Here is a 22,258-nt window from a genome sequence, read left to right as displayed (position 1 = left end):
ATTTTACCACCGGCCTCCACGTTGATAACCCCCACCCACCCCTCCAACGAGGCTTTGCGCAGGCGCGGAAGGAAATCTCGCGAAACTGTCAGAGCACTAAGGAGAGGCGTGGTGGGGAGGCCACACTATCGCGAGAACTCTGTGCTCTGGGACCGGAGCCTTTCGTGGCTGGGCGTCTGGGTCGGTCCAAGGTCCGCTCGGCTCGCCGGAAGAAGCGCTGCCAGCTGGTAAGGACGAGTGCGGCCGGCGGGCGCGCTGCCTTTGCTGCCCTTCGTCCCACCTCGCCCCGGCCCGCGGCCAGTCCTGCCCTCCTTCCTCCCCGACGCACGCGGGGTCCCGTCCCGTCCTGCCTGCCTGCCTGTCTGTCCGTCCGTCTGTCTGCGTGCCTCTCCTTCCCCGCGTCACTCCAGGCCTAGACTCCTCTCCCTCCCCTGGGGCCCGGGGCCACCACCCCTTCCTTCTTGCCCAGGCGCTGGGCCTGCCCTTTCTCCTCCCTCCTGCCGACATGCTGCTCCGTCCCCGGGCCTCGATTTGCAGCCGGAAGCCCCGGGGAGGCTTCTTTTCCGTCCCTTTGAAAGCCACACTCTGCTGACTGCCCCTGCCTGGTGTTTCAGTAGTGACAAGCCTCTTTCTGTGGCTCTTGCCTGGTTCTCCGGTCCCAGGTGGGCCTGTTTTCCGTTACCGATCCGGAGCACATTTGCTCCTGTTCCTAATGGTTTGGCGAGGTGGATGGTGGAGGCTGGCTGTGTCGGGAACACAGTATTGCTTTAACATTCCCGTTCATTTCTGCCAGCAGTCCCTTCACGTAGCTTGATTTCTCCCTACTGCTGACGAGAAGAAAGAGCTTGCAGGGTCGTTGATTGAATGCTCAGGAACTCATTAATAAAACGCTGTATGCTCGGGGTGTTGAGGGTATAGCAGTGTGAGAAATTGGACGTGCTGGCTCCGATGAAACTAAGTGCCTGCGGTGGAACCTGTACCGCCTTAGTGCTGCAGGCTGGATTTGGGAGGACGGATCCAGAATGACAGGGCAGAGGGCTGGAGTTATCTGACCCTAGGTGCACACAGCTTTCTTACCTGTGCTTCCTTTTGGAAGGACTTGACTTTCTACCGCCCGCTTTGGAATTTGGAATATTGCGGTAGGGCTCTTGAGTTAATTTCCCTGAGTGTGTGTGGTGAGTCATTGGTTCTCGGTTCGGATCCCGCTGTGACTTTTCTGAACTTTAAAGTGCACCAGAATCATGGGAAGAAATCCACCCTGGGTGTGACACAGGGGAGATTTATTCATTTGTGCTGTTCAGCAAGTTACATGATCTGCTCTTTGAATTTTTTTGTTTGTTTAAGAAGAGGGTGTCAGATCCCCTTACAGCTGGAGGTACAGGCCATTGCAAGTCACCTGATGTGGGTCCTGAGACCTGATCTCTGGCCCCTTGGAAGAGCAGCCACTGAGCCATCTCTTCAGCTCTGTTTGTTTTGCTTGTTTGGGACAGACTTCGGGAATCCTCATGTCTCTGTGGGATTACATAGGTGCATGCCACCACACCCAGCTGACCTGCTGTTTGGAAGGTTTGCTAGTTTGCAGAATTGTTCAGACCAGTGAAATGGGTTGCCTCTGGCATTCTTAACAGTACTACATTTCTCTCTCTCTCTCTCTCTCTCTCTCTCTCTCTCTCTCTCTCTCTCTCTCTCTCTTTTATTGGGTCTTTGAGTCTCTAGGAAAATAATATAGACACATAAAGTTCTATAGTTAAGGTTTTATCATGACTGTCTAAGTCTCTCCAGTTTCATTATTCCTTTGAGAGAATATTTTCAAAAGTGGAACTCATCGAGCTACAGAAAGGAGAGTGTGCTTCTTAAAGGGGCGGTTTATCTAATTTTAGAAGTATGCAGGACTTACTCCCTCTCCAGTTTATTAAATCAGCATAGACTGCTAGGAACCTCAGGGATCTGTATGTGGGTACCCTGGCACGTGTCCCTTCTCCGTTTGAGAGTCTCTCGGCTAGTGTTTTCTGGTGCTTTGTCCATATAGTGTTAACATACTGGTAGGCACTTAGTGACAGTCAGTCACTGCACCCGCTAATTACTCTTAACTGGGCCTCTTATCTCAGAAATTTAGAGCTGTCAATGAACCAGTGACACAGATTCTCCACTAGATGGCAGACTCCACTCACCATTGTATTGGCAGGTTTAACAACACTGCCCAGCCAGTTCAAGACCTCAAATACCTGAATGACTACGTAAGCCTTAAATGGTCTCTTCAAAATAACCTGGTGCAGCCGAGGGGTTTAGACTCACGCTGGATCTTAGCCAAGTGGCTAAGAAGCAGCCAGACTCAGACTTTTGGTCCCGGAAGCTTGTGATAAGGTATGGATGGTATTTAACCCTGTCGAGTCTATGATGGCTGCCAAGGTGAGCACTCTTGTTCCGGGGAGCACCACCGTCAGCACTTTCTTTGCTTGTCTGTCAGAGGGTATTGTCCTCAGCTTGTCTTCTGTGATTGTTAAATCTAACGTTTCAGTCTGTGTACCCCGGATCCTAGCTTGTCATACATACTCCTTGAATTAGATAGACTCACAGACAAGTGAGCTCAGTAATTAGTGTGTAGGCGTTCCGTGGACTTAGCTTCTATCCAGCCTGAGTGACTCGTGGTGTGCTCATGGGCACTCTTACCCAGTAGGTCTTCCTGGCTTTGTTGGCTGCATTGTGCAGTACAGTCAAGATGTTTTTCTAGGGAGTAGAATGTACTCGAGCTTTTGAGCTTATAGTTCCTTCCTTTGGTGTCACCTTGATTGCCCTACAGAACTAGCAGTTTGGTTCACTGTTGGGTGAGTAGCTCACAGAATAGGTTAATGGGATTTGCTTTGTCAGTAACAAACAAGACATTTAATCCGTGGGCAATTATAGCTTCCAAAATAATTCGTCAAATATGTTTTGAGTTTTATTTTGGCTTTATTGCTAGTCTCTCATGCTTTAGAGAGATTTTTTTAAATCTGTTTGCTTCTGTAGGGAAAACCCTCAAAATAGTTATTATATAAAAAGTTGAAGATAGGGTACAGCCCTAGGATTAAAAGCCTACCTAGTTTTTGTCGATGTCACTTGGAATTTCTGTGGTATTGCAGAGTCAGAGGAAAAAAATGTTGAGTTGGTTGTAAATATAGTGAACATTTTAATTCACAAACCTATTGTTGCTTTGAGTCTGTGGAACTAAGATTTTTGAATCTTGCCATTTTAAAACGTCTTTCTGGCTGGGCGGTGGTGGCACACGCCTTTAATCCCAGCACTCCGGAGGCAGAGGCAGGCGGATCTCTGTGAGTTCGAGACCAGCCTGGACTACCAAGTGAGTTCCAGGTCAGCCTCCAAAGCCACAGAGAAACCCTGTCTCGAAAAACCAAAAAAAAAAAAAAAAAAAAAAAAAAGTCTTTCTGAGCACTCACCCTGGGATTAGGATTTCTGTGGTGACACCCTCACTAGCTCTGCTTTGTTGAAAACAAGGAATTAAGTTAATCTAGGTGTTGTTGCCAGAGTTCTGGAAGCCCAGGCAGAAGGCAGAATGCAGAGTTCAAGACCAACTCAAACTGTGAGACTCTGTTAGAAACTAGGGCCTAGGGAGCAGCTTAAAGTGTTGCCTAGCATTCACAAGGCTGGACGTTGTGCCCCCGGATGTGTTAGAAGCCTTTTCCTCTTCTGAATTACTTTCCCAAGTTAACACTGCACTCCTTAATTGAACAACATCAAATTGATTATGTTTATAACAGACGTATATGTTATTGTGGCTGCTCTGAATTTGATCATTAATACATTATTTATCCATCCATTAGTAAAAGGTGTATTAAAACCCTGACAAGTTAAAGACCAGGCATTGGTGCAGTGCTATGCGCAGCTTTCCCATTAGGCCAACCCTCTCGAACGTGCAGCATGTTCTTAATGCCAAGGTACAGATGATACCAGGTGTGTGCACAGTGCGGGGTGTTCAAAGATGAGCAAACCCTCAGACTAAGAAAGCAGGCCCAACAAGGGCAGCGTGTGGGATCAAATGACCTTTTCACGGCGCTCACCCGACCATTGGAAAGCACAGATATTTACATTATGATTTATAAGGGCAAGATTGCAGTTATGAAGTAGAAAAAAATAATTTTATGGTTGGGGGTCACCACAACAGGTGGAGCTGTTAGCGGATCACCTCTGTGTCAAAGGGTTTGTACTGGAAGCCTGTGTAGATGTCAGGAGGCACGAGAAGGCCAGTTCTGTCGGCCGGTCATGAAGAATGACATTGTTTAGGAAAGACTTTCCAGTGCTCGTGGCTTGCACAGCAGGCAGCTTGAAGGGACTAAACACTGCTGGTAGAAAGGACTGGAGACTCAAGCTGGACAGGGTGCAGTGAACGGTAGAAAGGGGATTTTTAGCTTGCTGAAACGGGGATGTCAAGAATCTCAGCAGTCCACACACTGATGAGCTGTGCTCCTTGCTTCCAACAGGGCCTTGATGTGTGCATGTATGTATGTATGTATGTATGTATGTATGTATGTATGTATGTATAGGCTGGCTCTGAACCCATAACGTAGCCTAGGATGGCCAGGATGCGTCTCCTGCTGTAGCCTCCTGAGTGCTGGGGGATCAGTCATTGACGTGAGAGAACCATACCTTTTTCATTTAGTTTTCTTTGTGTCTTCACCAAATGTGTTATCTAAAGAGGATATTTGGAATTAGCTGTTTTCTTTGTTTCTAATGAAAGTTTAATTGGGATCTCAGAAACAGTGGGTTAGCTTAAAGGAGGCGGGGCTGCTGCCTTGCCGTCTGGGATTTGGTGTCTAGGGATGTTTGGGTCTTCTCTCATGGTTCTGTTTTACTCTTGCTACTCACAAAAGTCACTTTCTTTGTATAGAGAAGAGAAAATAGGAGTCTGATGTACAGGAAAGAGAAAATAGTCTCCTGTCCTAGCCTCCTCTCTGCCCCGGTGGCCTGAGTCAGCCACACTGCCCTTGGCTTGATCCCGACCACGCCGCAGGAAAGAATGTCTGAACTAGCCCAGTGAAGCAAAGTTAACGAGTTTGTTAAGTAGAGAGATAAGAAAGAACACCCTTCAGGTCAAGCGCTAGACACTGAGACGGGAGTATGGCCGTCTTCAGAGTTTTGCACACAGAGTCTGGAGTATGGCCGTCTTCAGAGTTTTGCACACAGAGTCTGGAGTTTGGCCGTCTTCAGAGTTTTGCACACAGAGTCTGGAGTATGGCCGTCTTCAGAGTTTTGCACACAGAGTCTACCGTGGCTTTCTTTGTGGCATTGCTCATAGCTGTAATTTGCAACAAGGTTTAAAGGTTAGGGAAAGTTTCAAAGTTGAGTAAAGTTCAAACATTAAGTAAGAAGGGTGTAAGCTGGATTGAAGAATTAATGCTGGTAATTGGAACTGTGGTGGTTCATGAGATGTATTGTCTGGGGCTAGGGATGAGAGTTTATAAGGAAGCATAGGGTTTTTGTTCATTTGAATTCTTTGAAACTGTCACAGCTGTCCTGCGCAGACCTTGAACTCTGCTGTGGCTGACACTTCCCTTTAACTCTTGGTCTATTTCCTCCCCGAAAATGTTGAGATTACAAATTTGAGCACCACAGCTGGTTGCTTTGCTGTAGGAAAACAAGCTCTACCTCTGTAGACAGTTTTGGTTTACAATTGTGATGAAGTTTTACTCTCAGACAACAGGAACTGTAAAGTAGATCTCAGGGTGAGAAGCATTGTTCTCTTTCTGTGTCCTGGCTCCCCCTTTGTAGCCTGTCAGTCTCAGCACTCCGGGATCTCAGGCCAGTCTTTTGTTTTATTTTCGAGACAGGGTAACCCTGACTGTCCTGGAACTCACAGAGCCTACCTACCTCTGCCTTCTGAGTGTGCCAGCAAGAGCTTTTCTAAACTCTAAAAACAACAACAACAACAAAACGAACCCCCAAACTAACCAAATCAAAATAATTCTAAGATGAACCCCAGCGGCAAGTGGGGTGTTATCGCAATCCGCCTGCCGGCCCAGCTTTTTTCTCCAGTTAGTGATTTTGCAGCTGAGACCTTGGCCTTGGCTGAGCAGGCTGTCGAGGCGGATGCGGTGGGCGGAGTGGCAGGGGGAGGGGAGGCGTGACGTGTGCGGGGCGGGGCGCCTCCTGGCCGGCACCAGACCAGCCGATAGGGTAAAAAGGCTGCGGATCGCGCTCACGCAGTAGCTGGCGTCGCGGGAGCAGACTGCGAGGTAAGGCTGCTGCCTGCAGCCCGAGAGCGCGCCTGCGCTCCTATAAAGGGCTACGGGAAGCCTAGAAAGCTGTTTGAGCCATTGTTGCTCCAGCTTAATTTTGCCGTTAGTTTTTTAGTTTTTGAACCAGAAAAACCTTACTTAGTTTCGCCTTTAGGTGGCGGAATTTTGCGGCCGTTTTGTCGGTTACTGCTGAGAGTATGTGTTGGGGGGGTCTAGAGGCTACGTATGAAAGCAGGTAAATTAGAGCGCTGCCGAGGGTAAAGAGTTTGAAGTGGATTCAGCTTAAGATCTGTATAATCTTGGAGATACTGTGTCGTGATTCAAAAAATCTTTTTTCACTGACAGAGAAGAGCAAAGCCAAGAAATGGCTCAAGGTAAAATTGCGAAATACCTCTTTAAACTGTTACTAAATTAATAGCCTGTTCACTGCAAATTTTGCAAACGGTCTCATGTAGGTGGTCTCTTCAAAGATAACGTAGTTGACCGTATTTCAAACTCGTGACCCATAGAACATATATATGTCCTGTGGGTCCATTATGATCTTCTCGGCCTTATCGACTCAGCTGCCAGGAAAATCAGTAAAAAGTGGATATCTAGGCTTTCTTGGAGGCAGAGAGCAAGCTGACGCAGAGAGAGCTGGAGGGTAGCGTTAAGAGATAATCTATTCTAGCCATGTGTGGCGACACCCGCCTGAACCCAGCATTCAGGGAGCAGGGACAGGCTGGGTCTACTTAGTGAGTCCGGTGCTTAATAAAAAAAGATAATCTGTTTTAACCCTTGATTCAGTCAGCAAATAACACCCGGAGTAGCTGTGATTGCATACAGACTATGCAGATGCTGGAACCGGGTTCTGTTCTTCAGTCCTGCACTGGTACTTGGTACTGTTTTCACGGTTCTGAGCCTGTCATTAACCTATGTGTTTTTTGTAGTTGTCATCCAAGGTAGAGGGTTCTGAAACACTGCTATAATCTATCAAGGATTATAAAATGCATTGAGACTGCCGGGCGTTGGTGGCGCACGCCTTTAATCCCAGCACTTGGGAGGCAGAGGCAGGTGGATCTCTGTGAGTTCGAGGCCAGCCTGGTCTACAAGAGCTAGTTCCAGGACAGCCTCCAAAGCCACAGAGAAACCCTGTTTAGAAAAACCACAAAAAAAAAAATGCATTGAGACTGTGGAGATGAATAGTAAACCCTTAAAACATCAATTTTAAACTCTAATTTTGGTGAACATAATTCGTGGATTGTGACACTCTGAGATAGAGGAGCTAACACAGGACTAGACCTTGAGAACCTTAGTTCTGAAGCCAAACCTCCCCCGGTGCTTGTGACCCTTTGAAAGGGCCGTTCCCGGGCTGGAGAAACGGTCCTGCATTTACGAGTACTTGCTTGTCCTGCTGAGGAACCAGGGTATTCCCAACACGGCTCAACCATGTGTAGCTCCAGTCCAGGGATCGGGTAGTTTTGGGCCTCCAAGGTATAAGGCACACATAGTGCACTTCATGTAAGCAAAACACTCATACACATAAAAGAAAAGTACATCTTCAAGATAGGATGCCAGGCTCATCACAGACACACACACACACACACACAGACACACACACAGACACACACACATACACACACAGACACACACACAGACACACACACACACAGACACACACATACACACACAGACACATACACACACACACAGACACAGATACACACACACACGCATGTGTCATTTATACTATGTAGGCCTTTGGCTTCATGAAATATGGGCAAAGGCTTAATTTAGCTGTATTATTGGTGTTGAAAGTTGAACTCAGGACTCTGAGCATGTTAAACATTTTCTCCCTGAACTACGCCCACAGTAAACTTTTTCATCTTTCAGTTTGTGGTTAATGAGGGTCATGAGAATTACAGCTTTTTGGAAATCTTATGGTCAAAGCATATGATATCACGTTATCTTTAGTTTGTGGTTGGTTCTCAATACTGGTTCAAAGATACTTGGACTTAATGACTAGATATGTGTGTTGCATTTAGATACTGCCCCCTTACAGACTTGAGGGTCTTGGTTTTGGGGGGCTGTTGGTGTTTGAGGATTGGGTGTGTTTCCTTCACGTTTTTCCAGTACCCTAAAACTTAGTGCGGGGTCCTACAAACAAAGAAGTTAAAACAAAGCACACACACACACAAGGCTCTGGAAAAAATTAGTGTGGTTCAGTTCTTGTTTGAAAGTGCTAGAGCAGTACTTTGCATTATTAAGGTGAAGATAAAAGGGTCTTTTTAGAATTTAAATTGAATTTTAGGATTAGGGCCTGCTTGGTCCACTGTTAGGTAACAAGTAGAGGAGATGGCTTACACACACACACACACACACACACACACACACACACACACACACACAGCACCTATGAATGCACTACACATATCCAAATTAAAAGAAAGAAAACAGTTAAAATGTATAGCTTGATATATGTATATCTTATATAACCCTCGTGTGTGTGTGTGTGTGTGTGTGTGTGTGTGTGTGTGTGTACACATGTGTGGTTTAGACTCTTGAGATTTTGCTTTTTTGTACAGTACTGCTTAAGTCTGCATGTATAGCGTAGTCTTCACTAGGACACCATGTTGAAAAAATGAAAATGGCGGCTCATGGTCGTAGCACAGTGCCTAAACGATTCTCAGTCCAGGTCTGAAGTTTCAGTGCTGCAGTCTTTCTTTGTTTTGTTTTGCTTTTTTTCCGGGGCAGAGTTTCTCTGATTTTACTCTATAGACCAGGCTGACCTTGAACAGGGATCTGCCTTCCTCTGCCTCCCGAGTGCTGGAATTAAAGAAGTAGCCACCACTGCCAGACTTCCGGGCTTCTGTACCACCAGATGCACTTAAGAGGTGGAAGGGTCTTTTTTTGGGGGGGGGGTGAGATTTATTTATCATGCATACAGTATTCTGTCTGCATGTATCCCTGCAGGCCAAAATAGGGCACCAGATCTCTTTACAGATGGTTGTAAGCCACCATGTGGTTACTGGGAATTGAACTCAGGACCTCTTGAAGACAAGCTAGTGTTCTTAACCACTGAGCCATCTCTCCAGCCCCAAGAGGTGGAATTTTCTAAGTTTTCCATCACTCAGCAAAACCTCCTAACAGTACCAACTGCAGTGGTAAGGACCTTTAATCCTAGCGCTTGAGAAGCTGATGGATCTCAAACCCCACAAACAACGTAGTCTGTAGGGGCAGAGTAAGCACTCATACCAGATACCTCTCACTCTAACCTCAGTTCAGTCTCGGTGTGTAGTTGCTTGTGATGGCTCTTTTCCCCATTTGTCTTCTTTGTTTGTTTGTTTGAGATAGACTTTCCCTGTATAGCCCTGGCTGTCCTAGAACTCACTCTGCAGACCAGGCTGGCCTCCCAACTCACAGAGATCCATCCGCCTGTCTCTGCCTCCCTAGTGCTGAGATTAAAACATGTACTACCACTGCCCAGCTGTAATGGCCTCGTTCTTGTAATCTGGAGTGGCAGCCAGCAGGGATACATGCTTGTAATCCAGTGTTACAAGGCTGAGACCGTAGGATTGTGAATTTTAACAAGATGATTGTGTTTGAAAGACAGTACCCATTTTAAGTTGAAAAAATTGTAGTAACAGTGTGGTAAAAATCAACTTTATAACTTCTCATGGCTGACAAGAAAAAAATAAACTAGGCATTTTTTGTTTTGTTTAGACAATTGCACATTGTAGCCCAGGATGTCTTGGCATTCACTATGTAACCCAGGCTAGCCTTGAACTCCCCACCATCTTGTCTTAGCCACCTGAGTGCTGAGGTCTTAGTCCATTCTGGGCAGTTGAGCATGCTTGTGATGAGATTTTAAAGACCCCTGTTAAGGGTCAAGTAGTACAGTCTGCTCTAGTTGTAGTTGAGTGTTTCTGGCTTGTCCTAGAGTTGTGGGTTTTTCACACTGTGTAAAGCAATACTTCAATTAAAGCATTGCAGCATTCCACACAAGTGAGGGTCTGTTGAGAAAATAGCTGTATTCATGCATGGCTAACAGATGAGTGTGGCACACTCAACTCTCTAACATTATAGTGCTGGCGGGGCGTTTCAAAGACCCTACAGTATGCGCCCAATACACTGAAGCCCAATTATAGGAAATGGAGACACAAGTTAGTACAGCTGCTGTTTCCAGGCTTAGGAAAAATTCCGCAGGGGCCTCTGACAGATGCAATTGAGGAAGCCTTTTCTTCTGTAAGTTTTTGTGGGTAAACAGACTGAAGTTAACAGTTATTAGCGAGTGGGAAGTTGGGGAATTGACTGAACTTTGAGTTTTCGGTAGGAACTCAGAAGTTCCCCCATCTGAGTCCTTTGCTGAAGTGGGGCCTGCTGAGCTTCTGTTTCTTCTTTCCTTTGTAAACATTTATTTTATGTGTGTGGGCGTTTTGTCTGCATTTATGTCTCCGTGTCACTTGCATGGATATATGTCCCTGAGACTGTGGTTACAGATGGTTGTGAGCCACCCTGTGGATGCTGGAAATTGCACCCTGGTCCTCTGGAAAAGCAGCCAGTGTGTTTAACTGTGGAGCCATCGCTCCAGGCCCCCAGTTTATTTCTGAGTGTGGCAGCTCAGTCCTGGCCCTACCAGCTTTCAGACTGATGTGAAATCTAGTCTTGGATACTGTCAAGGCTAGGCCAAAATGCCTCTTTGCCTCAAATGGGCAGGCAGCCATTGTGACTTCACTGAGCAGGTGCTGCTGCTGTTCTGTCCAAAGCAGGCCTCTCTGAAGCTGTCACCTTCAGGACTGTTAGTTAGGCAGTCTGTTTAGCCATTCCCTTCTTTGGGACTATTTGAAAATGTCTAATTCTACTAGACAGGTCTTCCAAGTATTGGAGAGTAGTAATCGTGTCCTCCCAGAGAGTTGCTTATCTAGGCCAAACAGCCTTCCTTTGTAGAGATGTTTTCCCCCTCTCCATGGCCTTGAGGCCTCCTTCCCTTTTCTAAATGTCTCCATAGAACATTACTCAGAAATAAGTTTTAACCTAATCATGGGACAGAGTAGCCTTGTGACAAATACATCTAGATAACATCTAAATTAAATCTCCCGTATACCCAGTACAGTACCAACTCAGAATTTGCTTTCAACAAGGTCTCCATCTTTTTCTTTTTTATTGTTTTTCTTCCCCCCCCTTTTTTTTGTTTTTGTTTTTGTTTTTGTTTTTTTTTTTTTGAGACAGGGTTTCTCTGGCTTTCGAGGCTGTCCTGGAACTCCCTCTTGTAGACCAGGTTGGTTTTGAACTCACAGACATCCTCCTGCCTCTGCCTCCCAGATCCCAAGACTTATTTCTACATAGCTTTAAACCTACTAAGGCAAATAGAATTCGCTTATACTTGAATGGTGAGGATAGCTGGAAGAGAATTTAAAAAAGAAAAAGGCCGGGCGTTGGTGGTGCATGCCTTTAATCCCAGCACTCGGGAGGCAGAGGCAGGAGGATGTCTGTGAGTTGGCCTCTTCAGGGCTCCTGACTATCAACTGGCTTTTGTTACTGTGTAGCTGAGGATGGCTAATCAGATGACCTTGAATTTCTAGTCTTCCTGCCTCCCTCTCAGGAGTCCTAGGGTTACAGGCACGTCCCACCACACCATCAAACCAAGGCCTCCATGCACACTGAGCAAGCACTCTGCCTTTGGAGCTACCCATCCCTGCACTTGCTTTTCCTAAGTGTCTATAAGCCATACGTCAGTTCTAAGTCTCTCCAGGTTAAACACCAGATTGTTCTTGCAGTGCACTTCGTCAAGTCCACCTGGTTGCTCTGCTGACCCCGAGTGTTCCTCTCCTCAGTCATTTGCTTTCCTCCCTTGGAGCTTCTCTCCGGATCCTGTTAGAGAACCCACACTGAATCCTTTCGTAAAAACCCCTTTTATATCTAAATTGCATGGAATTATTTTTTAAGGGTTTATTTTTATTTTGTGTGCATTGATGTTTTGCTTCCATGTATGTCCTCTGTGTGAGTGTGCCCTGTCCCCTGGAACTGGAGTTACAGACAGTTGTGAGCTGCCATGTGGAATTGAACCCAGGGCCTCTGGAAAAAGCAGCCAGTGCTCTTAACTGCTGAGCCATTGTTCTAGCTCCCTATAATACTATTTTTAAAAAGGCCCTTTTGTGGGCCTGTCTGTCTGGTTATGTGGTATCCAGGGAGCCTGGAAGAAGGTGGAGCTCCTGGAGCTGTAGTTACAGGTGGTTGTCAGCCACCTGAGGTGGGTGCTGGGAATTGAACTCTGGTCCCTCTGAAAGAGGAACAAGCAATCTTAACTATTGAACAATCTCTCTAGTTCCTATGATAATATTTTTTAAACCACTCCCTCAAAATACCCTTAACCAATTCAGACAAACGCAGCTCTGAGCAGTATTTTAACTAAACTCTATCAAACTATTTGTCAGCAGCTGATTTTTTACATCTCAGTCGAAATCTTACAGAGTAATAAGTTCATGTATGCTATGAGTAGAAATTTTCATTCTTTCAAAAATAGCTTTACAAATTTTATAATAAAAATTGCAAATATACAAAATGACACACCAACTTTAACGAGAACAGTTTCAAAAGCAGTTCTGAAACAGTGGAGAATCACATGGGATTTTATACTTTTCACTGTCAAATATATTTTTATGCACTTAACTTTATCACCAAAACAAACAAACATGCATGACAGAATTTGAACCTTTAGAATAATTAGCTTTATATCCTCTTTGATATGTCAAGTTCATTTTTTTTTTTGTCATTTATTATTGTTTTGCAGTTGCAGGGAGCAAACCCAGGGAATTACACATGGAGACTTAATTCTACATCTGTAGTCCAGAGTCCTATTGATGATTGGTGTTTTGCTTTTATTTTGTTGTCTTTTGAGACAGGATCTCAAAACTAGCACTGTGTATCCCTGTTTGTCATGAGTCCCTCCCCTACCCAGTGCTGGGATTACAACCCCTGATTACAAAAAGTGGCTTAATGTTCTTTTAACACTTTGACCAGCACGTATCCTGTTAATTCAGGACCATTGGTGTATTTCCTCAGATATATATGTTCACATGTAAAGTGTCCCCCAAAGTAATCATAGAAACTCCCCCCCTTCTTGAGGCAGGGTTTCTCTTTGTAGCTCTGACTCTCCTGGGGATCTGTGGACCAGGCTGGCCTCGAACTCAGATCTGTCTGCCTTTGTCTCCAGTGTTGGGATTAAAGTCATGTACCACCCTGCTAAAATTTTCAAGCAGAAACAGGTCAGGTAGGGAAGGGAGGCAATATGTATGCATTGAATACATGTGTTGGAAATCACCAAAGCTGTTAGTAACGAGAGTGGTGGAGAAACCATCTGAGCCACAATTGAAAAGTGCTTTGGGGCTGTAATTATGGCACTATTGGATTTCTTTCTTTCTTTTAAAGGAACAGTAGGCAGAATGAATCCTTCCCTGGAGCAGAGTGGCTGCTACAGTAACAGAGAAACACTTTTGAGGTGCAGTGATGCCCGGAGAGAGCTGGAGCTTGCTATTGGTGGAGTGCTCCGGGCTGAGCAGCAAATTAAAGATAACTTACGAGAGGTATGCTGTGTGCTGTCCTTGTCCTTGGTCTGGCTGTAGCACAAGGCTCCTTAGAGCACTTACCTTCTAAGGACTTACTCTGGGCTACCCAGAGAGTTTGATTCTGTATCTGCATGTGCTTAACCCTGCTTAATCCTCTGTCTGGCATGGAGCTTCTGATCCCACAGGGAAGTGTCGGATGCTGGAAGAATCGGAGATTCCGTTCTGAGATTTGCCATTTGCATGGCTTGTGTTTTGGTTGCTTCTTTGTGTGGTTTTTGTACCCAGTCACGCAAAGTAACAAAGAGAGTGAGCAGTATTCTGCTTCTGCTTAGCTACCTTCTTTTTGTTGTTTTTGTTTTTAAGACAGGGTCTCTCTACATAGATCTGACTGTCCCAGAACTCACTGTGTAGATCACACTGGCCAGGAACTCAGAGATCTGCGTGCCTCTCTCATGCTGGGATTCAAGGCGTGTGCTGATGCCTGGCATAGCTGCACCTTTTTGATATATGAAAAATGGCACTTCGTTATGTCCCCATTTAATTTAACTTGTTGGTAACATGCTTTAAGTGGTATAGTTTCTAAATTAGAGTGTCATTCTGCAAGTCAGAATGAAATTTGTTAGTTCCTTTAGCATTCTGCTGGTGAGTGCTTCAAGTAGTATATCACTTGAGAACTTTTTCCAAAGGGGAACTTTTATGATATATGTGAATGCCCATGAATGATTTTTAGCTGTTTTGAATTTTTTCCCCTCAAAATGTTTGTATATAGACAAAATGTGAATCATTGCACACATTCTTTATAGTCTACCTATACTGTCCACCCTAATGGTCCCCTTGCTTTTTTTTTTTTTTTTGTGGTTTTTACGAGACAGGGTTTCTCTGTATTACTTTGGAGGCTGTTGGTCCAGCCCGGCCTCAAACTCACAAAGATCCGCCTGCCTCTGCCTCCCGAGTGCTGGGATTAAAGGCGTGGGCCACCACCGCCTGGGAGATGGCTCATACCTGTATTAAGCTGACTTAATGCACTGCTTATTCCATGAAGGTGGGAAAAAGGTCACAGACTAGCTCACATCCCCCCTCCCCTTTTTTTGTGGAGGGGGTTGTTCTGAGACAGAGTTTCTCTGTGTAGCCTTGGCTGAACTGGAACTCACTCTGTAAACCAGGCTGGCTTGAAACTTACAGAGATCCACCTCAGTGGATCGCAATGCTGGGATTAAAGGTGTGTACCACTTGTAAAGCTTAGAGTTGTCAGGAAAGTTGAGGGGGTGAGTAGCCCTGGAATTTCTTTTTCTTTTTCTTGCTGATATGCAAAGGAACCCTGATCTTCTGAAAAGGAGGAGTGAAGGAGGATTTTAGGGTTAGGTACACCTTTTAGCCTTGGATTCTTTAACTAGGATTCATAGACCTCATGAGATTGCTGAATTGTAGGCAGATTTTTGAGTATATGTTGAAAAGTTTAAGAGCATTAGTATTTTATGGAAATTGTCATTCCTTGGCTTATGACACTAGTTTATACCACCATGCATTTCCCAGGTAAAAGCTCAGATCCACAGTTGCATAAGTCGCCATCTAGAATGCCTTCGGAGTCGTGAGGTGTGGCTCAATGAACAGGTAGATCTCATCTACCAACTCAAAGAGGAGACCCTGCAGCAACAGGCCCAGCAGCTTTACTGGGTAAGGTGACGACATGGCTAATCGGAGTTGAGTATAGTTTAGTCTAAAACGTTATTAGTTTGGATACTTTAATATTGTGAACAGACGGTTTCATGTTTCTTGTAGCTAATGGGCCAGTTCAGTTGTCTTATTCATCAGCTGGAGTACACCCAGCACAAAGATCTCGCCAATCAAGTCTCTCTGTGCCTGGAGAGGTAAAGGACCTTTTACTTGTTTTAACTTTGATCTACTCTTGTAGGCATAAAAAGAAAGTCAGATATTCTTTGTATTTAATGTTATACTTGCTAATACTGGTTCCTCAGAAAATACTAAATTTTATCACTTTCATAGACTGAACAGTTTGGCCCTTAAGCCTGAAGATTCGACTGTCCTACTCTTTGAAGCAGACACATCTGCTCTGCGCCAGACCATCACCACATTTGGATCCCTTAAGACAATTGTAAGAAATGTTCTTTTCATCTATTTCAAAGGGCACTTTTCAAGTCGATAGCCTCTGGGATGGTGGCTTGCTAGAGGCAGTGACCTTTAGTAATGTACTGATTAAGTCATAACTGTAGGTTGGCAGTTTGGGGATAGTTACTGATTCACTGGGAATACTTAGGGCTCGTCCTCTGTCTTTAAAAATATTCTGACACATTAAAAAATAAGTTTTATGATTTGAATGGTTAGGTATCATTTGGGTCTTGTTTAAATCACACTACTGCCAAGTATAGGGAAGATTTCTTATGATGACGTAGATAACTCAGACTGATGACTACTTTATAGCCCATTGGATTTACAGTGAGTAGTACTTCAGTGAAAATAGGGTGCTTTGCTCAATGGTTTGGAAATTTCAGGATTATATGATCACTTTTATTTTGGTAGAAAAGTATAACAACATGATTCTCTTCTTTTTGATAGCAAATTCCTGAGCACCTGATGGCTCATACTAACTCTTCAAACATTGGGCCCTTCCTAGAGAAAAGAGGCTATATCCAGATGCCAGAGCAGGTAAACTGCAGTTTTGTTTTTAGTAATCAAGTCATTGCTTTATGAATTCTCTTGTGTCTCGATAACCATTTTTTATTTGCTACTCTTTATTTGTAAAAAAAAAAAAATCCACTTGAACGCCTCTCAAAGCACCAGATGTCCAATAAAATTAGTTGTTTTATAGATGTAATGAGAAAAATAATTAGTTCAATGGAAATTATTAACATTGTTACTGATATTGGTTCCTTGGGTGTCTTTAATTCAGATGTGTTTCATACTGCCTTGTTAAGCATCAGTTTTTCTTGTTCTTGTCTTGCGGCTTGTAGAAGTCAGCGTCCAGCAGCACAGCTGTTTCTCTCAGCGAATGGCTTCTTGTGAGCAAACCTGCCGTTGGTCACCAGGCTCCCTATGTGCCCAGTACCAACCCACAGGACTGGCTCACCCCGAAACGGACCTTGGAGAGTAGTCAGGTGTGTGGCTGCCTTATTGTTTGTGAAGTAGATTGGGTTAACAGTAGTTTTTGCTTTTTAGTATTATCTAGGTGGGCATGTTTTTAATCTTTAATTACAAGAGTGAAATCGCTTCACTCTAGGTAGGAAGTTTAGGAAAAAAACTTTCAAAATACATGTCTGCAACCCCTAGTGAAGTGACATTAAGACATTTTTAAACATTTATTTTTATTTTGTGCATTGGTATTTTGCATGCATGTGTGAGGGTGTCAGATTCCCCTGGAACAGGAGTTACAGATAGCTGTGAGCGCTATGTGAGTGCTGGGAATTGAACCTGGGTCCTCTGGAAGGATAGTCAGTGTTCTAACTGCTGTGCAATCTCTCCAGCCCGACAGTAAGACATTTTTGTTTACAGCATTTTCTATATGTACATGTAAATAAAAATCATTCCATAAATATGTTTTGGTAAATATAAATGTATTTGATCATATACAGTTCATCAGTTGGCTGGAACTTAAGATTCTGCCCCATATACTTTAGGAATTAGTTAATTCTTTATGAATAAATTCCTATAAACTGGATTCCTAAGTTACTATTCTGCTTATGTACCCTTTTGACTTTTGCTGCATTGTGCAAAAGTTGATATTCTTTATCAGTGGAGTATTCGCTACTGTCTTAGTTACTTTTTCTATATTCTGTGAAGAGACACCAGGTCCAAGGCAACTTCTAGAAGAAAGAGGGTGAGTCCATGACCCATCATGGCAAGGAGTATGGCGGCAGGCAGGCAGCCTTGGTGCTGGAGCAGTAGCTGAGAGCTCACATCTTATCTAAGTTGGAGTAGACAGGCAGACACTGGGCCTTCAGTGTCCACACCTAGTGAATACACCTCATCCAACAACCCCACACCTCCTTCCTGCTTGTTCCTAAACAGCCCATTACCTGGAAACCAAACATTCAAATATATGAGCCTATGGGGTCATGCTCATTCTAATTGCCACAACCACTAAACCTCTCCAATAGTGGTAGTTGGGGTTTTGTTTTGGTTTCCTTTTTCTTTTTTTTCAGAGACAGGGTTTCTCTGTAGCTTCAGAGCCTGTCCTGGAACTCACTCTGTAGACCAGGCTGGTCTCAAACACGGAGATCCACCTGCCTCTGCCTCCCTAGTGCTGGGATTTAAGGCCTGCACCACAAGCGCCCGGCTTAGTGGTAGTAGTTTACAAGTTTGTTTGTTTCATTGATTTTCACAGAGTATCAATTTTGCTTTTGAAGCAGTTGAATATTTTTATGCTTGTCAGACTTCAAATTTGTCTGACCTATAATACTGGCATTATATGAAAACTATTTCCTTTTCTAAAGTCTAAAACACTACATATACTTTTAGTTTCCATTTCCTACTTGTAGAAGATTACAGAAAATGGAATTTTCATGTAAATGTATATTTTAGTATTTCTTCTGACAAGTTAAACATTAATTTTGGTTACTTCTTGTATAGACTTCTGCCAGAGCTTGCAGTTTCTTCAGCAATGCCTGGGGCAATATAAAGGGCTTAGAAAACTGGCTCCTCAGCAGCCGTCAACAAGCCGTTCCTGGGAAACCAAGTTCCTCAAAGTGTAACAGCCATGGTAGCACCAGCTCTTTCTCTGCTGAAGTGGAAAAGGTCGAAGATGTGGAGCAAGTTGATCAAGATGAGCTAGACCTGTCAGATTGGCTGGTGACTCCCCAAGAGCCCTGTGCACTGGAGAAGGCCGAGAATGGCAGCTGTGAAACCAGTGAGAAGTTTAAACTCTTATTCCAGGTATTCAAGGAGCCCTACCATGTGAACGATTGGCTTGTCAAGCCTGATTCCTGTACCAACTGTCAGGGTAACCAGCCCAGAGGTGTGGAGATTGAGAACCTAGGCAATCTGAAATGCCTGAATGACCACTTGGAGGCCAAAAAGCCCCTGTCAGCCCCCAGCGTGAGCACCGAGGGCTGGCTTGTCCAGAGCCGTCAGGACCCATGTAAAGTCGAGGAAGTGTGCAAAGCCAATGAGCCCTGCGCGAGCTTTGCAGACTGTGTGTGTGACGACAGCTGTGAGAAGGAAGCGGTGTATAAATGGCTTCTGAAGAGAGAAGGAAAGGACAAGAACGGAATGCCTGTGGAGCCCAAACCTGAGCCTGAGAAACACAGCGAGTCCCTGAGTCTGTGGCTCTGCCCTTCCAGAAACGAGCTCACAGAACAAGCTAAGGCACACAAGGCCATGGCTCCTGCTAAAATTGCTGACTCCTTCCAAGTCATAAGGAACAGTTCCCTGTCAGAGTGGCTTATGGGGCCCACATGCAGAGGAGGAGGCCCTAAGGAAGTGCCTAGTGCTGAAGACAGAGCTGGCAAAGAAATGCTTAAGGCCCCTATGGCCACTTCCTGGTGTCCTTTTAATACTGCTGACTGGGTCTTACCGGGAAAGAAAGTGGGAAACCTCAGCCAGCTCACCTCTGGAGAAGATAAGTGGCTACTTCGGAAGAAGGCCCAGGTGAGCAGACATCAACATTTGCCCCCTTTGAATTCATGCTAAATTTGGCTGAGGTAGTAATTTTTTCAAGTCATAAACAGGATGGACGATTTATACCCCTGTATTACTTGTGAATTTCCCTGGCCCTTAGCCTCCATGCTGCAGTAAAGGAAGTCCAGCCTGTCTTGTAGCTGACAAGAATGCTTATGTTCTTTACCATTTGCTGGGAGTTTACTCTCAAGCCTCCCTCCCAGTAGTCATCTTTGTTGTCTTCTTGCAGGAAGCATTTCTTAATTCACCTCTGCAAGAAGATCGTAACTTCCGCGGCCTCCCGGCGGTTTGTGATCTCTTTGCCTGTATGCAGCTTAAAGTTGATAAAGACAAATGGCTGTATAGAACTCCTCTGCAGGTGGGTACATGCACCAGCGCTGTCACAGCTGCTCATAAATGTTTCCTCTCTCCACCAACCTGTGCTCTCCCGCACTGAACCATGTTCCTGTTCACTTGTGCACAACTACAAGTACGTTGAAAATTTAAGGTATTGTGTACTAGAAAGGAAAAGAGCCTGACAACCTGAGTTCAATCCCTGCAACCTATGTCAAGTTAGACCTGACTCCGTAAACTGCCCTTTGACTCCCATATCCACACTACAGCACACATGCCCCCATGTACATCAAACACACAGAATAATCACTAATAAACTAAAACTATTAAAATGTTACACTTGAGCTTTATCATACTTACGTGACATTTTCAATCTGTTAACTGTCCGCAATTTTCTTATCCCCCATGGATTGTATCTTAAGACCCGAGTCCATTTCAAAGTCTGCAGTGAACTGAAATTCTGTGGTTTTTTTTTTTTTTTTTAACAGATGTGAAGCAATCTACTACTAGAATTGAGCAGCTTTCCTGCAGACTGCACACCCTTGAGCTGAGTGACTGTGACTTGCCAAACCATTGTTTATTCTATGGCCTGACTAGTCAGCTTAATTCCTCTCCTGCTCAGTTTTGAACTGTAAACAGAAATCATCAAATTATGAGTTAGTGTGTGAAAGAGGCTTGATGCTACATTTCCTTCTTACAGAAGCACTAACTTAACCAACTCCTATACTAGAAACAGCATCTTGGTACACTGGCCTTTAGTGACTCCATGGCAAACACTAGTTTTAAAAGTGAAATATTTCTATATCTAGTGTGTTAATGTGTTCTAAAACTAGTAAACTTCCCAACTTTGTCTTCTAGCTGTTTCTCTTGCTATGAGCTTCTGGTGGTTTGAAATTTTTCTGTTTAGTTGATATATAGAGTATTTCACACAAATTAACCTTGCCAATATATTTTCCCCTAAATGTCTATTAGTTACGTTGCAATTTTGATATCAAAAATTTAGCCTACATGTCATTTCTAACATTTCTCATTCGAAAGGAATTAAACCTACTGCAATTGTTGCCTTCATTCCTTTCTAAGTATCCAGTGAGCTCTCCGAAAAGGACTCTCTTGCTTCAAGACCACTTTTAGGGCAATCAGAACCCCCAAAGTCCTGCAGACTTTGTCTTTAAAGAGCCCCAGGCCAATTAAAACAGAAAGGCAAGATGTGTTAGGAACGTAGTACTTGACCACTCATCACCCTAAGGGTTTATTATAGGTGCATCCTGTGTAAATGGAAGCTGAGCTTGACACCTGGTGCTCTTAACTAGGGATAAAGTCAATGTCCTGTCACTTCAAGCACAGCATCCGGAACCTCCAAAAGTATGGTGCAGTGACATCTTGATTAACAGGCTGTGCTCAACACTTGTGCCTTGGAGTGTTTATTGAAACTTCCTAGAATGACACCCTTAAGTTTCGCCTACATTTTAGAAAGTTTCTCTGTAGGAGAGTAGTAGGATTTGTGTTCTACAGTTCTCCAGAATACTCAGCTGGTTTCTGTGCTCTGAACTGAAGCCTCTGAGCTGCCTATGCTATTGGAAGTACTTGTGAGAAATTTTATGGTCCCATAGTGACATCACATACAGCTTTGCTAAACTGAATTACAGCTGAAAAGAGCCTCATATTTCCCTATGTCCCCCAGATGCCACTGAGTATTACAAAGCTGGTGAGAAAAAGCAATTTAAGGAGCCTTCCCAACATCTTAGGTTGCAGGGAACTTTGTGATTTTTCTTTTGAGGTCTAACACACTGTATTTTACATTATTAAAACATAATTTAAGTTAATCACTATGCTAATGGTATATTAAACATTCTTTTGCATTGCTAAGTTTTATATCTCTATTAAAAGCATAATGGCCACATCACAGTTGTTTGTGTTATCTATAAAGCTCAACATGTTAATGTTTGGTTAAAGGTGCAATAAACATGTAAAAATACAAGGAGTGTGTAGTTTATGAATCTTACCACTTTCAGCCTTCCTAAAAAACATGTATTGTTCTTTAAAAGCAAACACATATGCATAAATGTCCAAGTGTATTTTTCTCAACCATATAGCCAGAGATTGCTTAGTATTTCTCAGGTTATGTAACTTGCAGTGTAGTTCTGTGATTATGACTTTCCCCCTTTAGTTTTCCCAGGCTTCTAACAACTGTTGGGACAGAGGGTTCTGTTCTAGCATACTACTTTAATGATTAACTTGGAAAATATCTTGAAGCTATTTAACACCAGCTGTGTTGGAGGAAAATCTTCATTTCACCGTGAACACAAAGACATTGCTTTGGCCCAATTCTGGCAGGAAAAAAGGCTGTCACTCTATACTCAGTTATCTATGTGTGTGTGCCAGAGGTTGACAGTCGTGTCTTTCCCAGTTATTCCTCTTACATACTGGAAATAAAACATCTCACTTGAACCTAGTCAGCTTGCTCCAAGGATCCTGTCTCTGCCTCTGAGCACTGGATTGTAGGTGGGCACCACACCTGTT

The 22,258-nt window shown here is 44.1% G+C and overlaps 1 protein-coding gene across 3 annotated transcripts; it reads left to right on the top strand.

The window, feature by feature from the left end:
- The first annotated feature begins 114 nt into the window (after positions 1–114).
- Positions 115–21,716, top strand: Ncoa4 (nuclear receptor coactivator 4). 3 transcript variants are annotated; one of them, XM_013118832.3, is made up of 10 exons: positions 115–227; positions 13,638–13,792; positions 15,308–15,448; positions 15,554–15,642; positions 15,779–15,887; positions 16,349–16,438; positions 16,744–16,887; positions 18,359–19,375; positions 19,635–19,763; positions 20,227–21,716. In XM_013118832.3, the coding sequence occupies exons 2-10, from the start codon at positions 13,652–13,654 to the stop codon at positions 20,230–20,232; spliced, it is 1,866 nt and encodes a 621-aa protein (XP_012974286.1). In that variant the 5' UTR covers positions 115–227; positions 13,638–13,651; the 3' UTR covers positions 20,233–21,716. The 3 variants fall into 3 exon arrangements, with proteins under 3 accessions (XP_012974286.1, XP_005077764.1, XP_012974285.1); XM_005077707.4 differs by lacking the exon at positions 115–227 and adding an exon at positions 6,139–6,227; XM_013118831.3 differs by lacking the exon at positions 115–227 and adding an exon at positions 6,297–6,604.
- The last annotated feature ends 542 nt before the right edge of the window (positions 21,717–22,258 follow it).

Source organism: Mesocricetus auratus, unplaced genomic scaffold, assembly GCF_017639785.1.
Source record: "Mesocricetus auratus isolate SY011 unplaced genomic scaffold, BCM_Maur_2.0 Super-Scaffold_100006, whole genome shotgun sequence".
NCBI lineage: Eukaryota > Metazoa > Chordata > Mammalia > Rodentia > Cricetidae > Mesocricetus > Mesocricetus auratus.
Note: the sequence above shows the minus strand (reverse complement) of the source record. Positions and strands in the feature narration are given on the sequence as shown.

Excerpts from the sequence above, each read along its gene's own strand:
- Ncoa4 (XM_013118831.3), top strand. Across the intron at positions 15,449-15,553 it reads AGGCCCAGCAGCTTTACTGG|CTAATGGGCCAGTTCAGTTG; the intron begins GTAAGGTGACGA and ends TGTTTCTTGTAG. Across the intron at positions 19,376-19,634 it reads TACTTCGGAAGAAGGCCCAG|GAAGCATTTCTTAATTCACC; the intron begins GTGAGCAGACAT and ends GTCTTCTTGCAG.